The sequence below is a fragment of the Labeo rohita genome, chromosome 5 (genome assembly GCF_022985175.1).
Source record: "Labeo rohita strain BAU-BD-2019 chromosome 5, IGBB_LRoh.1.0, whole genome shotgun sequence".
Taxonomy (NCBI): Eukaryota; Metazoa; Chordata; class Actinopteri; order Cypriniformes; family Cyprinidae; genus Labeo; species Labeo rohita.
Window position 1 is genome coordinate 30,813,104 of NC_066873.1, and position 20,370 is coordinate 30,833,473.

At 34.8% G+C, this 20,370-nt stretch overlaps 1 protein-coding gene across 13 annotated transcripts in view; it reads left to right on the forward strand.

Annotated features, from left to right (window-relative positions):
• arvcfb (ARVCF delta catenin family member b) overlaps window positions 1–20,370 on the forward strand; it is a 273,519-nt gene that overhangs the window by 167,554 nt on the left and 85,595 nt on the right. For 11 of the 13 annotated variants that reach the window (XM_051108695.1, XM_051108689.1, XM_051108697.1 and 8 more), the window contains 2 exons: window positions 8,662–8,820; window positions 10,569–10,589. In XM_051108695.1, the coding sequence (XP_050964652.1) occupies window positions 8,662–8,820; window positions 10,569–10,589 (180 nt within the window). The remainder of the gene's footprint in view (window positions 1–8,661; window positions 8,821–10,568; window positions 10,590–20,370) is intronic. The other 2 variants (XM_051108692.1, XM_051108693.1) reach the window with 1 other exon arrangement.

The window sequence follows — 20,370 nt, forward strand, 5'->3', positions numbered from 1 at the left end:
TATGTGGGGATGCCATTATATTGAAGTGAGTTGCACTCACTACCTGTTGCTATTTTTACTGCAGCACAACTCTGAATGCACATCTCGGAAAATAAAATACTGATACGATGCCTTTAGTTGTAATTTTCAGTCGAAGGGCAACAAGAGAAGCGATGTGAGGCTTCAGTGCTTTTCCAAGCTATAAAAAGAGGAGAAAAGAATGGGAAGATGCCTGTGGACGAATAAAACTTCCTAAAGACCTGCGTCTTTGTTCTCTCCACTTTAGCCCTGATGCCTTTGAGGCTTTTAGTAGACCACAGCTACTGAAAGAAAAGCTTACAAACGGCAGATACAAGAAACGGTAAATGCCAGGATGTAAACACGTCGATATCCATGGGTGTTTAGACCCCTGTTTAGTAAAAACCGCTGGTACGGCATTTGGTTATTTGACGTCTGCATGTACATCTGCAAGATGTAGAGTGTTTGTTAAGAGTGTTCGCTCATCTGCAATAAGCCTATAAGACGTTTCCTATCAGATGTCAAATGGACGTCCATTAGATGTCTTTAAGATGTTTATGATTTAGAATGTATGTAAAACTGACATCTTACAGATGTCTCTCAGATGTTTGTACACAGCAGATGCTTTCCAGATCAAGATCTTTAACAGACATCTTGCAGACATACGTGTGCTATCTGGGTATGCTTATATCCATTGCCACCTGTCGCTCTTTCAGTAGCTGTCCTCATCGTATCAATATTTAATTTTTTGTGTTGCAGTAAAAATAGCAACAGGTAGCGTCAGTATATTTAATAGCATGTCTGAATTTGTGGTATATAAAAGTACCACAGATGACCAGATGAGTTTAAAATCACTCCCACAGCTGTTGTTTTAGAAACACGCTCACAGCAGTGTTTAGTTTAGTTTTCTGTAATTAGTAAGTAATAAAGTAATTCCTTTTCTTTCCTTTCCTTTCAGTGTCAAGGTAATATAATACAAAGTTTGATAAATGTACAAAGTGTTATAAATGTAAATTTTTTAAAATGAAAATTTTAAAAACGTTGCTAGATTTCCAGTGTTAATAACTGTAGAAGTGTCATCACAGTGTGGGAAAAAGGTCCATTAATTATGGTTCATTCTTTTTTAAGAAAATGGAATGCATTGCAATGTAGGATGGATTATTCCACACAGTAATCTGATTTGGCAAATATGTTATGTTATTTGGGTATTAATTACTACTCATGCTATTGCTGCAGTATATACTGTAGTATGCATTTTGAATACAGTATGCGCTTTTTCTGTATGCACACCATCAAGTTGTGTAAAAATTGTACTTTTAGCTTGTCACTGGAGCAGAACCATTAAAATTGCACCTTATCTATAAAAGTTGCATATCACTACCTAGGTGTTAAAAGGCACCTTTAAGGGTATGTAAGATACATGAGGGTTTTGCTCCAGTGACAAGCTAAAAGCACTGTTTTTGTACTTTTTTTTTTCTTTCAATGTGCATCTAGAAAATTTGCATACTGTACTCAACATGCATACTAAATATAGCAGTATTAAGAGAGGTTTGACATTCTGATGTCCAATCCACTTTCCACTCTTTATGTTTCTAGATTATGCATCAAAAGGAAGAAAGAAAAAAATAATTACACCCTTAGAGAAAAATTAGAAAATTAGAAAGGCATTGGTTGGTTGTTGAAATGTGGAGAGCACAAATGTTGCTCTCTCAGCTTTGCAGACGGGTGGTCTTTTTATCCAGTCTGGATCAGGGACAGGTCTGATAGCAAACTGACTCCCCTATTCAGAAGCTTTTTAATTGCCAATCATTTTTCTCATTTGCCTATCTGCTCTATTTGCCTCGGCTCACCTTATCTTCTCCAGCTCTGTCTCAATTTGCCATTGTGGAAGTCTGATGTTTATCTCACACACCTCCGTGTCGCTCCTTGCCGGAAAAAAAGGATGAAATTAAAACCCACCTGGTATTTCTTTTGCGCAAGAAACCGCGCTGTGCAATTACCAAACCCTCAATTATGTGCAGATTCGACACAAGAGGTTTTGAAACATGATATAACGTTCATGAAAAGGCCTCTGCGTTCCTCATGTACAGAAACCCAGTCTTGGTTTTTCTCTAACTTGTTTCCTTAACAAAGTCCTTGTTAACAATCGGTCTTTGGCATGTTGCTAAGGAACACCCGATTCTCCCACAGCTTCGAATCTGTTTTCGATGCTCAGAGACTCTCACGTGTTGAAGCGTTTACTACATGCATAACTAAGGAAGAAGTGTAAAGAAACCTGTGATTAATGTATTAGACATGTCCTGAATGTTTATAATTATTGTCAGTCTACTGTCATTCTCCAGAAGAAAGGAATTATGGGTGTTCCTTTCTCTCTAAAAATAGAATGCATTAAAAAGAGGCTCATTTTCAAAACCCCGTTGGGTTGCCCAGAAACTCACTCAATTGAAACGCTCTCAATTATGCAAGACGTGCTATGCAAGCGCACGTGCATGAACACACAGAACGCAACGGCGGGTTCAGGAGTTCACCTGTGTAATAGTTGTCATGGAGGCAAAGCTGCTATCTGAGGCAGCAGATTTCCCTCATGCGGAGCGGATCATCCACGATAAAGACCATACTGAATGATGCTCAGGTTGGTGTCAAAATCCTCAGCTTGCATTTTTGGGCTGTTTCTCTGTCCGGCTGACTGAGGTGACTTTTTGTTGTTGTTGGAAACAAAAAATGAGCTCATGAGTGCGGTGGTTTTGGGTTTATGCCCCATCATTAAAGGGGAATTTTTACTGGAAAAGCAAACATGGATGCCTGGTAAACTTTTACATCCTGTGTGTATTCTGAAAGGTATTGATGTTATGGTCATGTGTTTATTTTTACACTGTAAATAAACTAGATCTGGCTCCAGGTTTCCCACAGATCTCATTTTGCTTTTGTATATTTCTGTAAGGGTTCCTGTTTGGGTAAGTGGCAGTATTGTGCTGATCATAAAGTTCAGATGTGAGGAACCTTTGTAATAGTACAGAATATGTCTATCAGTGTTTTAAAGAACGAAAATTCTGTCATTAAAGGAGAAGTCCACTTCCAGAACAACAATTCACAAATAATTTACATCCAAGATGTTCATGTCTTTCTGTCTTCAGTTGTAAAGAAATTATGGTTTTTGAGGAAAACATTTCAGGATTTTTCTCCATATAATGGACTTCATTGGTGCCCTGGTTTTGAACTTCCAAAATGTAGTTTAAATGCAGCTTCAAAGGGCTCTAAATAATCAAGGAAGAAGGGTCTTATCTAGTGAAACAATCTGTAATTTTTTTCGGAAAATAAAAATTTGTATACTTTTTAATCACAAAGCACAGGCTCTGGGATGCGCTTTCACGATGCTATGTACTATTGAATCACGTCAGAAGGTCATGTGGAATGTAGGCAGCTTTGTGTTTACAAAGCGAACGCGCAAAGACTAAGAAAGTGAAAATAAGTCAAAGCTGTTTACAAACAAAATGGTACAACGATGTCGGACGATTCTGAAGTTGTAGGAGAAAATAAGAAGTTTTTCGACATACTCTACTTTTTTGAGTCTGAGAACGCAGACGATGAACTTAGACATGATTCGTAGTAGTGATGGGAATCGTTCGGATCACTTTACCGATTCGGACCTTTGAGTCTCGTTCAGCAAAATGAATGAATCTTTTTTTGAGTCATTTAGTTCTTTTTAGCAAAATCAGCATCACGTGACAGCCCCATAAGATGAACAGACAACTCAAAAAACACTCGAAGAACTAATTCCAGTAACCTAAGAGGATGTTGCGCATGCGCGAGTGAACGAATCACATTAAAGATTCGTTCAAAATAAACGAATCATTCAAGAACGACCCATTACTAATTTGTAGCATTGTGGACGCGCATCTCAGAGCCTGTGCTACACGAGTTTTTGTTCTTAACAAGTATAAAAAATTTTATTTTTTCTGAAAAAAAAAAAAAAAATTGTTTAGAGCCCTTTGAAGCTGCATTTAAACGGCATTTGGAAGTTCAAAATCAAGGCACCAATGAAGTCAGTTATATGTAGAAAAATCCTGAAATGTTTTCCTTAAAAACCATAAATTCTTTACGACTAAAGACAGAAAGACATGAACATCTTGGATGAAAAGGGGGTAAGTAAATTATTAGTAAATTATTGTTCTGGAAGTGGAGTTCTCCTTTAATTACTCACCCTCATGTCGTTCCAAAACCGCAAGACCTTTGTTTATCTTTGGAACACAATTTAAGATATTTGTGATGAAATCTGAGAGCTTTCTGACCATGAATAAACAGAAAGGTAGTAAGGTTGCTGATAAAATAGTCTGTGTAGATTTCTAAGAGATTGCCAGTTAATAGTTAAAAATAAAGAAAGAAATAATCAGTATGTGCATCTTGTTTTCCAGCAAGAACATCCATCTGGATGTCCTTAAAACAAGGCCGTTTGACTAGATGTACTGCAAAGTAATTTTCAATGCCAGATTTCTTTTTTTTTTTTCACTTGTTTTTACAAACATAAACTGTGAAAAAAATTGTTAGATAAAACAGTAAAATTTAAAAAAAATTATTTATTTTTTTATCATGTTAAATGTAGCTTAAAAACAGTTAAAATACACTGACATTCAAAAGTTTGGGATCAATAAGACTAGTTTTTAAAGACTTTTCTTATGCTCATCAAGGTTGCATTTATTTGATCAAAAATACAGAAAAAATGTAATTTTGCAAAAATTTTATTATAATATAAAATAGTGGTTTTTGTTCTAATATAGTTTAAAATATAATTTATTCCTGTGATGCAAAGCTAAATTTTCATCAGCCATTACCCCAGACTTAAGCATCACATGATCCTTCAGAAATGATTTTAATATGCTGATATATTATTAGAATTATCTATGTTGGCAACAGTTGTGCTGCCAGTTATTTTTGGAACCTAATTTTTTTCATGATACTTTTATGAATAAAAAGTTAAAAAGAAGAGCATTTATTCAAAATACAAATCTTTTCTAACAATATAAGACTTTGCTATCACTTTTTATCAATTTAACACATCCCTGGTGAATAAAAGTATTAATTTCTTAAAAAAGAAAAAGAAAGAATAAAAATGTACTGACCCCAGACTTTTGAACAATAGTGTATATTGTTAGAAAAGATTTCTATTTTAAATAAATGCTGTTCTTTTAACCTTTTATTCATCAAAGAATCCTGAAAAAATAGCACATGGTCCAAAAAATTATTAAGCAGCACTGATAATAAATCAGCATATTAGAATGATTCCTGAAGAATCATGTGACACTGAAGACTGGAGTAATGATGCTGAAAATTCAGCTTTGATCACAGGAATAAATTAGATTTTAGTGCATATTAAAATAGAAAAAATATTTCACAATATTAATTTTTTTTTCTGTGTTTTTGATCAACTAAACACAGCCTTAATGAGCATCATAAAAAAAAAAAATCATATTGATCCCAAACTGACCCCATTGAATATTATCTGTTGAGTGTCATGCAGTATCTATTCCATAAAGATATTCAATGAACTACAAGACAATGATGCACAATATCTGTTGATTTTTTTTTTTTTTTTTTTTTTTTTTATAGTTTTTTTTTTTATAGTGAAGTATATAGTGAGCTATAGTGAAGTAATTTACTTCCCTCACACATATTTTCACTTTTATTTGCCTTAAACTCTGTTCTCCTGTGCTTCTGAACTCTGTAGCTCCTACAAAGTGATTGTTGGCCTCTCTGAAGCTGCTCCCAAGAGTAACCCCCTCTTTTGAGCAGACAGTTTTGTGGACGACCTTTTCTAGACAGCGTCTAGGTGGTTTGATGTAGCCTCCGTTTAATAACGTCCCCAGAGACATCGTAGATATTTTCCTTACTCTTTTCTTTACTTTTTGCATGTTTATCTTCAACTTTGGAATGCAAGTTTGTTTTAGTTCTCATAGCTTTTTCACAGTCTGAAAATGATCCTTTTAATCTTTTAATCTAGTAAAAGTAAATATTAATAATTCACAAATAGAGGACAATTACAGATGAGTTTAAAAAATTGGTTTGTAATTGCATACAAAGAAAAGATTAGCACTATATTTTGCTCCTTCAGGCTGACGATACAATAAATGACCATGAAGTGCAACCAACATATGTGCAGAACCGAGACCTAGTTTCGATTCTTATTAGCATAATGTCATTAGAAACGGATACTTTCAGTGTTCATTTCTCATGTTATGCCGTGATTCCCATTTAAAAATCCATGTTGAAAAGAGGCATATTTATCTGTGCTTTCACAGGGGTGCTAATAGGCTCTTTAAAAGTCTCTCATTACTTTCTCATATTGAATTCTGCTCAAGTCAGCTTCTGGCCTGTCAGAAAGTTAATCAAAGCTTTGTTTCTGTGCGGTACGCCTGCATAATCCATGTGGCACTCAGCTATTAGGAGTGAGCCACTTCAGTTGAGATGTTTTTATCCTCATCAATCATCGGTTTCAATCAATTCATGTACTGACACCCCTGTCTTAGGCCAATTAATGGAACAATCTAAATGTAATCACTCCAGAAAGAAGAAAAAGTTTCTTTTGACTTGGGTTTCTCTTAGAAGAATGTAGTTCTGAGGTTGGACAGGCAGTGCAAACTGTCAGCGCAGAGAAATGATACTGACACATGAAAGGCTAGAAGTCAATGATTAGCGAGACGGGCTACGGATCAATTTGGCCTGGCGCAGACTTTGAAGCCTTCCGCTATGCTAATCAATGAAAAACTGCCTGCTCGTTAATGCATTCAAAGATGGATGGAAAACAAATGGCTACCTCTGGCATCATCCCTCATCGGGCCTCCTGTGGCCTCCGCCAACACACACACACACACAGAGTTCTCCCCAGACTGATTGTAGTGTTTGCTTTTGTTTGTTTCTGTGTCATCTGTGGTGTTTTCACAGTTGCCTCAACCACCTTTGCTTCATGTTTTCATTTACAAGTACTATAGCTTCAGGAAGCATTTTATTTTTGATTGTTTGTTTGTTGTTTAGTTACCATCTCGCCTGATGACATGAGGCCTCAAGAGCTTTCTTTTTTCTCTCTCTCTTAAGCAGACATGTTGAGCCTTCTAATATTATTGTACCATGAAGATTCAACACTCCAGGGTTTTATATAATTGTTTTTTGCAGTAGGATATATACAGTCCTGCTTGAAAGTTTGTGAACCCTTTAGAATGTTCTGTATTTCTGCATAAATGTAATGCAAAACATCATCAGATTTTCGCACAGTTGACAGAGAATCCAATCAAACAAACAAGACAAAAATATATACTTTGTCATTTAGTTATCGAGAAAAATGATCCAGTGTTAAATATTTGCAAGGTACAAAAGTATGTGAATCTTAGCTTTCAGTATCTGTCGTGACATTTTTTTGAAGCAAACACTTGAACCCTGTGATGTTGGTGGGTTTCCTCCTAAGAACTGCTTGCTGCAGGTCCTTCCACAACATTTTAATTGGGTTAAGGTCCAGACTTTGACTTGGCCGTTCCAAAACATTACCTTTGTTCTTGTTTAACCATTTGTTGGTAGAATGACTTGTACGCTTGGGTTGTTGTCTTGCTGCATGACCCACTTTCTCTTTAGATTTTAGTTCATGGACAGATGTCCTGACATTTTCCTTTAGAATTTGCTGGTATAATTCAGAATTTATTGTTCCATCAATGATGGCAAGTCGTTCTCTAAACATAACACTTTTTATTTGAACCAAAAATTATATTTTGGTCTTATCCGTCCACAAAACATTTCTCCAATAGCCTTCTGACTTGTCCACATGATCTTTGTCAAACTGCAGACAGACAGGAGTGTTTTTTGGAGAGTTGTGGCTTTCACCCTTGCCATGCACACCATGGTTGTTCATTGTTCTCCTGATGATGGACTCGTGAACTTCAACATTAACCAATGTGAGAAAGGCCTTTAGTTGCTTAGAAGTTATCCTGGGGTTCTTTGCAACCTCTGAAACTGTTATACATCTTGCTTTGGAGTGATCTTTGTTGGTCAACCACTTTTGGTGAGGGTACCTGTGGTCTAGAATTAGCTCCATTTCCTCCAAGTCCAAACTCTTTAGAGATGGTTTTGTGAACTTTTCCAGCCTGATGAGCAACAACAATTCTTTTTCTGAGGTCCTCAGAGATCTCCTTTGTTTGTGCCATGATTCACTTTCACAAACATGATGAGACTTTAATAGATCCCTGTTCTTTAAATAAAACAGCTGCTAATCCTAGAGATTTACATACTTTTGCAACTCACAAATATTTAACACTAGATAATTTTTCATAATAAATAAATGACAAAGTATGTAATATTTCATCTCATTTGTTTAATTAGGTTCTCTTTGTCAATTTTCAAAACTTGTGTGAAAATCTGATGAACTTTTTGGTCATATTTATGCAGAAATATAGAAAATTCTAAAGGGTTCACAAACTTTCAAGCAGCACTGTATATATGCAGTACAATATGCATGTATGTGCATTTCATTTGTCATTCATTGGCTGTATGCTTGCTTATGAATAGAAAGGATTAGCAAAATTAAAATATCCCCTCGTCTATTATTTGAGGTTTTCCTGAACATTCAGCTAATCCCACAGCAGTGACCTCTGACCCTGAATCACCACCCTCTGCTTTGTCCCACAGGAGCAGAGCCCCAGTAACCAGACGTCACTGGCCATGATGCAGGAGCCCCAGGAGGTTGTGGAGGAGACTGTAACCATAGAAGAAGACCCTGGCACACCCACTTCGCATGTTTCGGTGGTTACCTCAGAGGATGGGACTACACGCCGCACAGAGACTAAGGTACCGCTGCTTAAATCTGCTATATTTTGAAAAATCTTTTGTTTGTGCGTATTATGACATTATTAGATATGCAAATGCACACAAGTGCATTCATGCTCACAACATTTTGTGGGGATGTTTTTTGATGAGGTATTATAAAAAGCTCCTTCTAGGGGTTTTGTATTTAAGTAAAAACATTAATATCAGACGTTACTGAATATATTTATGAACTGAATAAAATGTAGAAGGGGAATCAAGAAGAATTGTTGTCCTTGTTGACATTTTACATGGACAAAAATCTGTATTTGTATAAATCAGTGTTATTTTAGTACTTTTATTATGCTATTAATATTATTAGTAGTATATTTGATTTTTTTCTAATAAGTAAAAGTGAATTATTTTATTTATTTTTTTTTTTTTTTTTGGTAATTTTAGTTAAAGTTTTATATACACTGTCAGTCAAAAGTTTTTTCGTTCATTAAGCCTGCATTTATTTGAACCAAAATTCCAATTTTTAAATTTTTTTTTTTTTTATTTAAAATAACTTTCTATTTTAATATATTTTGAAATTTAATTTATTCCTGTGATTTCAAAGCTGAACTTTTAGCGTTATTACTCCAGTCACATGATCCTTCAGAAATCATTTTAATATTCTGATTTGCTGCTCAAAAGTTATTCATTATTTTTATTTTTATGTTGAAAACAGCTGAGGAGAATTTTTTCAGGTTTCTTTGATGAACAGGAAGTTCAGAAGAACAGCATTTATCTGAAATAGAAATCCTTTGAAACATATATGTCTTTATCATCAGTTTTGATTCATTTAAAGCATCCTTACTAAGTAAATGTATTAATTTCTATAATTTCTCCCAAGAGCCCCCCCCCCCCCAAAAATGATACTGACTCCAAGCTATTTATTATATAGATAATAATACAAATGTTTCTTGAACAGCATATTAGAATGATTTCTGAAGGATCATGTGACACTGAAGACTGGAGTAATGATGCTAAAAATTTAGCTTGATTACAGGAATTAATTACATTTTAAATTTATTCAAATAGAAAAGAGTATTTTTAAATAGTAAAAATATTTAAAAATTTTACTGATTTTGCTGGATCAAATAAATGCAGTCTTGGTGAGCAGACTTAAAAAAAGAAAAAAAAACATTAAAAATCTTACTGTTCAAAAACTTTTGACTGGTAGTGTATATATTATGTATTTTTTTTTTCTATTTTTATTTCAGGTTTAGTTATAGTTTTTTTTTTTTCTTACTTCAACCTCAAACATATTATATTTCAGTTAGCTGACAAGACAACATGTCTAATTTCAGTTTTTGTCTATTTAAATTTTAACCTAATGTATATATATTTTAATAACAACACTGGTATAAAGGTTTTGTCCATATTAGTTGTAGGTGTTTTGATGTGGTTTACAGTCGTCAGAGGGTTCTAGAACAAGCTGGTGTTTAATTTCACCCTATCAGCTCTTTAGTGAGCAGATAGAGGGATTAACATAACAAACTAGTGCTTCTTTACCAGTAACACAGCTCAGCTGTTTTGAACCTGAGAGAGTTTGCAAAAATACATTATGATATAATGGCTAGGCTAGAAAGTTGAAGGCTGTCAAGATATAAAAATGTTGCTACTAATATTCTAAAGAGAAATGTTCTCAGCAATAGTCATAACTCTGTTCAGATCCATTTGTTTCTGTTTTAGTTTTGTAAGCCACACATTCTTGATTTGCCTTTGCTTTGTTTTGTTGTTTATAAAAGGACAATGTGACTAATATGAAGGTGAGTTAAAAATCTCTCCCTCACATACGCTTTCTCACACACGCCTCTTGTCAGTCACCATTATTTGTGCCCATTGAAGCTCAACAATGCACAGCATCACAGCGCTGGTGTGAAATCACTGCATAAAGCTTCATTTGGCAGAGCGGTCACCTTTTAACGCCCTTTACTGCTACAGTCCTGCTCGTGAGTTTACACACCCCTTAAAAAAAAAAAAAAAAAAAGGAGGGATCATACAAAAAAATACTGCCCTGATGAAACTATGGTTACGCCAAAGTGAAGGAACAAAGTTAGTAACATGAGCAGGCAGCTGTTTTGCCATATTGTTAGGTGCAGTATGTTAAAATGTAAACATCCCAATTACAGACTGTGGTATTATTTTATTTCAGACAGGAGTGCTGACAGCTTCTCGTTGCTGTGGAAACATTGAAACTAAATGTTGCTTTGTGTGTATGCACAACTTTTGTTTGGAGTACATGTGGTTCGAAACAGAAACGTTATTTGATTGCAGAGCTGAAGGTATATATAAACACTGCATTCAGATTGCATTTTTGAATTTGTCTTAAAACTAAAGGGGTCATGAACTGAGAAATCTAAATGATGATATTTCGAAATGTAAGAGGTCATTGTACTATAAAAATATCCTGTCATTTTCAGAACTCAAAGCTTTCTCGTTAGTCTAGAAATAGCTAATGCTGAAGCCATTCTGCCAATGACATCTGACAACGACAAAACGGTTGTGGAATGTGCCACTTTATGATGTAATAGTGTGGCTGTACACCACCTCCGCAGAAGAAAATTAACACCTGCATCTACATCACTGCTTGTTTAGCTCCGCCCATCGATTTACACATGTAGTGTAAATCAGTGGTTCTCAATTCCAGTCCTGGGGGACCCCTGCTCTGCACATTTTGCATGTCTCCCTTATTTAACACACCTGATTGAGATCATCAGCTTATTAGGAGAGAGATCCATGAACTGAACTAACAGGCTGATGATCTCAATCAGGTGTGTTAAACAAGGGAGACATGTAAAAATGTGCAGAGCAGGGGTCCCCCAGGACTGGAATTGAGAACCGTTGGTGTAAATAATGAGAGAGGCAAACACAGTTCTATGCAGAAACCAAACGATAAAGATGGCTACAAATACAAGAAGACGCTGCCAAGTTGCAGTGCCAAGTTTAGGAAAAACAGTCTTTGCATTGCCTTCCTTCTGATCCTAACGTTAGGATGGAGTGGATGAACTTTAATGACATTTCAGCCCGCATCAGTAAGAAATTGGTCCTTCGTTCACTTCATTTTACCATGGATTTGTTTTTTAAAAAAGGCACAATTCGATACAGGATTTTTACAAAGATTGAAAATAAAAGACAATGCTCTCCCGACAATATTGAATCTGAAAGTAATGTCACACCACACAAGTCTAAGTAACTGGTTTTATTACATGATTACTATTGCTTTGTCTGTTATTACGGATCGTACTTGGTATTTATGTGTTTTTGACCTAAATCCCAGGCCAGGTGTCAAACTCAGAGTTTTGTTCCAACCTTGCTCCAACACACATACTATGCAGTTTTCAATTAAGCCTGAAGGACTTGATTAGTTGGATCAGGTGTGTTTTATTAGGGTTGCTTCTAAACTCTGCAGGGCTGCAGCCCTCCAGGACCGGAGTTTGACACCCCTGAGGTAGGCTGTCAAACATATACAACTGTAAGTCAATCATAGCAGTGGGCTTTTACTTCCAAGTCTATTCAAACTTCACATCTATTCAAACAGAGCGTTCTGATGAGGGGAGTCAAAACAGGACAGAAAATAACCTACTACTTCTAAATTATTACCTTTTTGATGTAATAATTTTGATGTTGACCTCAGAGAATGGTACAAACTAAAAAAAAAGGCAGTTCATGACCCCAATATCCAGTTTGCCACTAGGAAAGTCTTAATAATAATATTAGAAACCAAAAGTATGTAAATTTTTGAACAAGAGTTATCAGTTTAGTCATTAATTTGTCTTTTGTAATGACACTTAAAGCTAGCATGAAATGGAAATTTATTGCAATTTTTTAAACGTATCTTATTGATTTTGTTGTAAATGCCCTAGTGCAGTTGTTCTCAACTCCAGTCTTTGAGGCTCACTGCTCTGCACATTTTGTATGTCTCCCTCATATAACACACCTGATTCAGATCATCAGCTCATTAGGAGAGAAAGATCCATGACCTGAACTGAGTGTGTCAGATTCAGAAACATACAAAATGTGCAGAGTAGTGGGCCCCGAGGACTGGAGTTGAGAACCACTGCCCTAGTGAAATAATTAAGAATAAATATACTAAAATGTATTTAAAATCATTTCGTGCTACAGTAAGTATACTACAAATACATTTACATATTATGTACTTAATAAAAATACCCTGCAATCATACCTTTAGTATACAAAACTTTAAAGTCTGCTAAATTGGAACAACTAATTTTGTACTTAATGCACTTCAATTGTTTGGAAGAAGCGCTGAAGTCCAACTAAATATATGTGCTTAAGTATATCTGATTGCGCTAAAGTGGAACTATTGCAAGTAAACTTTAGATACACTTTAAATACTGTGGGTTTAAAGACTGATGTTATTTAAAGATCATACGATCCTCATCAATAGTGACATTTAAACATATTTTAGGCTTAATATTAGGAAATGTGCATTGTGCTCAAGTAGTACTCCAAATAAAGTTTAATTTACACTTTTTGACTTTTTCTCTGGTTATGTATGACAGATTTCTCCAATCATTTAGCCTGCTGAAATCCCATAACTTTCTTACAAATTCCTGCAGGTTTGCATTTAAATCTACCTCCATCTAAGCAATAACTGATGAATAAAATCAAGTCCCTATATAATTCTGATAATTAGTTTCAGCAATATATGTCACAATATGGAAGAAAAGATGATACTACTTCTATTTTATTCTGACTTTAAATATATGTAATGCTGTGTATTAGGGAATTTAAAAAAACAATGTATGATCTCTCGTATTTATTAAAACATCTTACATTCTGCAAAGGGGATGTAAACTTATGAGAAAAAGATTTGTGTAAAGTGTACAACACATCAGTGCACACACAAAAACGGCTGAGTGCATGCACAAGCTTTAACCAATTCCGCACATAGAACAGCTCTGTTCTACTGTGTAAAGCAACTGACAGTTGATACACAAGGGAAGGAAGTGAAGGGTAAAGTATACTGCTGCACTGTTTCTCACCATTAGACCACTCACACACTGCCAAATCTATGAAACACTGAGGAATAACATCACAGACTTTGAGGTGCATGTGTGCGCACATGTGTGGGTCCTTCTGTCACATGTTAGTGTGTTTGGGCTGATATTGGGGTTGTGGAGACAAGCTTATAGTCATGTAAGTTCAGCTCCGGCTGGAGAGCTCTGAATGTGTAGGATAAAATACAGTAGTCAACATTTGAAGTGGATCAAAAAAGTTAATCAAAGTTGTCCTAAGACAAGAATGGGTATTGTTTTGATTTTAGGACAACTTTGATGGAAGGTTTTAATCTACTTAAAAATGTTGCCTACTGTATATGCATTCTGTTACTCTCTGGATGTATTTGAAACCAAAGGAAGTACCTTTACATTCACAGTCAGCATCAGTGTACTTCCTAAAGAAATGGGTACTGTAACATTTTATCTAATGATCTTTATCAAATTCATGTGAGCTGTAGAGATAACCATGGTAATATTACGACTACCATGTTTATTTATTGATAGAAATGGAATTAATGAAAAATATTAAATGGATATTGATTAATTAATTTACTTCATTCAGTCACTTCATCAGAAGCCATTAACCTTTGAACTGCATGCACAGGATTGTTGGATGTTGTAGGCAGTAAAGTTGCATCCCATAATCCTGTGCATGCAGAACAAAAACCGATTAGATGAAAGCATAGGATGTTCAAACACTGAATACAGATGTGCCTATACTGTAGATATGCAGTATGCTGCTTATGAAGGCATCATTTTGCAGGCTTTATTTTCAGCACACATCCGTTGGTATAAAAGTTTGTTTTAGAATAATGAAATTTTGCGTAAATGGTTAGTTCGCAACATGCACTGCCAGTCAAAAGTTTTTGAACGGTAAGATTTTTCTAAAGAATTCTCTTCTGCTCACCCAAGCCTGCATTGATTTGATCCAAACTATAGCAAAACCAGTAAAACTTTTATATATTTTTTACTATTTTAAATAACTGTTTTCTATTTAAATGTATTTTAAAATGTAATTTATGCTTTAACAAACATTAAAAATCTTTTGACTAGTAGTCTATAATGATTTAAATTGGTAACTACTCAAGATACTAGAGACTAGAAACATCACACACTGACTTGTGTACTAATGTAATGATCAAAGGTAACTTAAAATTGTGTCTAATAAAAGTAGTAGCCAAATAAATATTATAAATAAATTAATTTTTGAGCAGTCCTTTAGTTGAAAGTTAAACAGCTTATGTGTAGATGAAATATCTTCAGTTTCTTTCTCTGCTTCTGTGTTTTCAGCTCTTGAAAACTGTCCAGCTTCCTCCTGCTAGAGGATTTTTCTATTAAATGCTGGAATTACTCTTTTGTGATGGGCAAAATGAGACAATAAAAATAATATTTTGTCTCGAAGGCATTCTTGTTTTCTTGTTTAGCCAGATAATTCATATCAAAAATTAATTCTCTAGCCCAGTTTGTGTTTTGGACAGTTCTGGACTATTAACGAGGCTTCATGGGAAAAGTCCTACTTTTTAAACAGGCTTTCATTTAACTGATTCCTTTTCATTTCTGTTACAAGACTCGACATTTCCATTTCCGTATCGCTGTATGCTTTTCTAACTCGTGCCTCCTGAACTAACATACTTTCACTGTAGGTGACCAAGGTGGTTAAAACCATCACACGCCGAACCTTCCAGCCAGTGATCCTGACCGAGTCTAAACCATCTACTCCCGTACCTCCATCTACACCAACACCATCAGAAACAAAACCAGTAAAGAGTGCTTCTGGTTGACGTGTCTCTGCCTCCCGTCTTTCATTTCACTAACCGTGTCTGTAACTCACAGCTGGTGTTGCAGTGGTCTGTAAAACTAAATACCAGGGAGATCATAAAACCTATATAGAACTGTAAAATCTGCCCATGACGCCTGCATGCACCTTTTAACAGGCAAACATTAGTAAACGCAGCCCTCGCTGTAGCTAGACACCTTTCATTAGAGGCAACAGTTGGCTTGGTGGTTAAGCTCAGTCTAAATATAAGAAAAGTTTGTCCTTCTGTCTTTTTTTAATCTTTAAACTCACCTATGTTTCGCACATAATTTCAATTATCCTTGTGAGGTCAAGATGAAATGCTGTTTGCAACCCATTTATATATATATATATATATATATATATATATATATATATATAAAAATAGTATATATATTTGAAAAAAGCTTAAAAGTTTACATACACCTTGCAGAATCTGCAAAATAAGATAATAAGAGCGATTATACAAAATGCATGTTATTTTTTTATTTTGTACTGGCCTGAATAAGGTATTTCACATAAAAGATGCGTACATGTAGGCCACAAGAGAAAATAGTTGAATTTATAAAAATGACCCCACTCAAAAGTTTACATACGCTTGATTTCTTAATACTGTGTTGTTACCTCAATGATCCACCGCTGTGTTTTCTTTTTTGTTTAGTGATAAATGTAATGCATGACTGGGTACAATGTGAAAAATCCTTCAGATCCCACAAATTCTTTGGTTTTTCAGCTTTTTGTATATTTTGTGTACAACTGAGGGACTCTTATGCTCTATTACAGAAGGTTCAAACACTTACTGATGCTTCAGAAGGAAAAACGATCCATAAGAGCCACGGGTGAAAACTTTTGAACAGAATATAGATGTGTACATTTTTCTTATTTTGCCTAAATATCATATATATATATATATATATATATATATATACTTAATGTTTCCCAGAAGACATAAGTTACATTTACCCTGATCTTCAAATTCAAAAAGTTTTCACCCCCCCGGCTCTTAATGCATTGTGTTTCCTTCTGGAGCGTCAGTGAGCGTTTGAACCTTCTGTAATAGTTGCATATGAGTCCCTCAGTTGTACACAAAATACACAAAAATACTGAAAAACCAAAGAATTTGTGGGACCTGAAGAATTTTTCTGAAGAACAGCTGGCAGTTTAACTTTTCAGGACAAACAAGGGACTCATGAACAACTATCACTAAACAAAAAAAAAGCTGTGGATCATTCAGGTAACAACACAGTATTAAGAATCAAGTTTATGTAAACTTTTGAGTGGGGTAATTTTTATAAATTCAACTATTATTTTCTCTTGTGGACTATATGTAAACATATTTTATGTGAAATATCTTATTCAGGTCAGTACTAAATAAAAAATAACATGCATTTTGTATGATCCCTACTATTTTGGTAAAATAATTAACATTTAGCAGATCCTGCAAGGTGTATGTAAACTTTTGACCTCAACTGTATAATACATATTTAGCTTTTTAATGCATTTTAACAGTACAAAAGGCATGTTTTACAAAGTTTTCAATTAAATGAATACAAAAAGGCATGATATTTTATCATTTTTAATCAAGAAAAGTGTTTCAGGAGTAGGGCTGGGTAAAAAATATAGATTTCATGATTTTAATTAAATTCTCATATTTACGAAACAATTTGGTCAGTTTTATTACAATATTCGAACAATAAATGTTGTTTTGGCGCTGTTTAATGTGGAGTGACAGATCCTTGTAGGGCCTCAGTTCTAGAGAAGCAGCAACACGAATCGCATGTGAACTGATCGTCACCTCCGCTCTACCAGTTATAGCATAAAATAAACATGAATAAACATCCAAAGATATGTTAAATAGAAAGAGTAAAACTTACCGTAATCTGTATCCCGTCTCATGTAATCACTCAATCAGTGTTTCAACCGCAAAAAGATGTCAGTATAACGACTTGTAAACAATTTGTTGCATAACGTCACATTTACCTCTGTAAAAAACATTGGTGACCGTAAACACTTCTGTCAGCTAGAAAACTCTAGAGAGGAGCATTTTTCGAAATATGCACAATATAACATATTCATTATAATTTTTGCTGTTCTTCAATATTTAATTTGTGTTTAAATAAATCTGTTAAGTTTTTTTGACAGCCACCATATGTCCAATTCCTTCTACTCCAAAAGGAATTGGAGTAGAAATATAATTGTGTCATATCTGTAATAATTTAAAGTTAAAGTTAGTATTATAACTTTAATATCATAAAAACTTAACTGAGTGTAATGTACAGCTCATTTTAACCTTTGATATTATTGCAATGTAGTACTAACTGACTCTTATGTATATTTTAAAGCATTAGATGAGAGATTTGTTTTCCTTGAGAAAGTTTGCCATGCACTGTACCTGATTTATATCCAAAATAATTGATATTAAACCGAACCGAATCAAAATTGGAATTGAATCACGAGCTTGTGAAGCATAATCGAATGGAATCATGAAATTTGTGTCAAAACCCAGCTCTTTTCAGGAAAGCATCAAGTAATTATATTTTCATTATGACTTTTTTTATTTGGAAAATATGTGCAGCAGCCATCTATTCTCAATAGACAAAGAACATATGTTTATTCAAGCAAATTTTGATATAATTCCAAAGAAACTGCATCATAGATGCACACTCCTGTAGGGCTTATTTGGCTTATGGAAGCCCTGTTGATCAACTCATGATTTCTCTTCAAAAACCCAACCATCTGCCTAGTGTATCATCTTGAACAGTATAATAAGAAGCATGATTTCTGCATCTCACATTGGTGTCAGTTTTAACATGTTAACTTTGTGTGTGGGTGATAAAGGGTGTTCACACTGACAGCGACGTGTAGAAACAGAGCAACTTAGTCATTTATTTGAGTTGCCGGTTTGAAACAGCGTGAGCAACAGAGACAATTGGCGATGCAACAAAGTAGCAACACTGGCAACAACCAGTAGGAGTGCAGACAGTTCACCTTACAGCTGCACATGTAATTCACCTCATGAATACAGTTGGATACTGCAATCGAGTGTAAATGCCTACTTGCAAACAACCATACAGCAGATTGTCGACCTCCCCCAGTTAAATTGCCATGAGTGAGATCGCTGCTTTGATCTTAATGATGTTTGTTAAAATTAACTGCAGTTCCCCAAAAAAGCTGTGTACTCCATTGGTTAAATCCACACTGGAGTCTGAAAGGTTGAAATAGCTGTGACTGCGGTTACAGATCTTTTCCCCCTTCAGACATAGACACATCTCTTGAGATATTACGCACTGACAACTGGCCATGTGGCTTGTAAGGGTTCACACACAGATTCAAGCAGTCATGGTTCATCTCCAATGACGATTAATTTTTATCAAGCTCATTAATTTCCAAGATGAATTTACAGCCATGGACAAAATAGCCAATTAATTGCTTTGCAGAATTCACTGAGCAGCAAATTGGTTTCTGTATCAGCACTGAACCTTCAGGAGCAGCAGCACTCCATCCTCTTGACAGGCAGGCATTTTGTAGAATAAGGGACTGGATTAGCACTCAGAGGGGAATAGTGATTTATTTAAGTTGAGTCATAAAGACGTCAGGACCGTGTGATAGACACAGAGAACTAGAACATCACTCAGGCCTGTGTAGTCTGGTGGCACTTCTTGTGTTGATTGATTTGCTGTTGTCATGTGCACTGTTCTCTCTTGGTATGTGGTAATGGGTTACTTTAAGGCTCTTTAGAAGGGTGTGTTAAAAGTTAGTCCCTCATTTAGTAGACGAGTTTATCAAGTCAAATCAATGGCTCGTCATACAGTTCAGGTTAAAAGTTTACATACACCTTGCAGAATCTGCAAAATGTTCATTATTTTACCAAAATAAAAGCGATCATACAAAATGCATGTTATTGTTTATAAAGTACTGACCTGAATAAGATATTTCACTTGAAAGATGATTACATATAGTCCGCAAGAGAAAGTAATAGTTGATTTTTAAAAAAATCAGCATTTTTGTGTATTTGAACTATTAAAGAAGGTTCAAATGCTCACTGGTGCTTCAGATTGAAACATGATGCATTAAGAACCAGGGGGTGAAAAATTTTTGAATTTGAAGATCAGGGTAAATTTAACTTATTTTGTCTTCTAGGAATCTTCTGTAGCTTCTGAAGGGCAGTACTAAATGAAAAAAATGTGATATTTAGGCAAAGTAAGAATCACATCTTTATTCTGTTCAAAAGTTTACACCCCCAAACATTAATGCATCGTTTTTCTTTGTGGAGCATCAGTGAGTGTTTGAACCTTCTGTAATTTTTATAAAGTTAGCTATTATATTCTCTTGTGGACTACATGTAAACGTCTTTTATGTGAAATATCTTATTCAGGTCAGTAGTAAATAAAAAATAACATGCATTTTGTATAACCCCTCTTATTTTGGTAAAATAATTAACATTTTGCAGATTCTGCAAGGGGGGTGTAAACTTTTGAACTCAACTGTATGTGCAACAGCAGTTCTTGTTGACAATGAAATGCAACTCACTGTAATACACTTATCTATGTAAGTATACTAGTAAATGTTAAAATAAAAACTAATGTTTGAAATGGGAAACTATTTTGGGGGGTTTGTAAACAAATATCAGCTATGAAATTATTTTCGTATTTTTATTAACAATTTTTCTTTGATCAGATTTGCAAAAGTTAATATTTTTGCACAAACTAGTAATAAAATGAAATATAACTT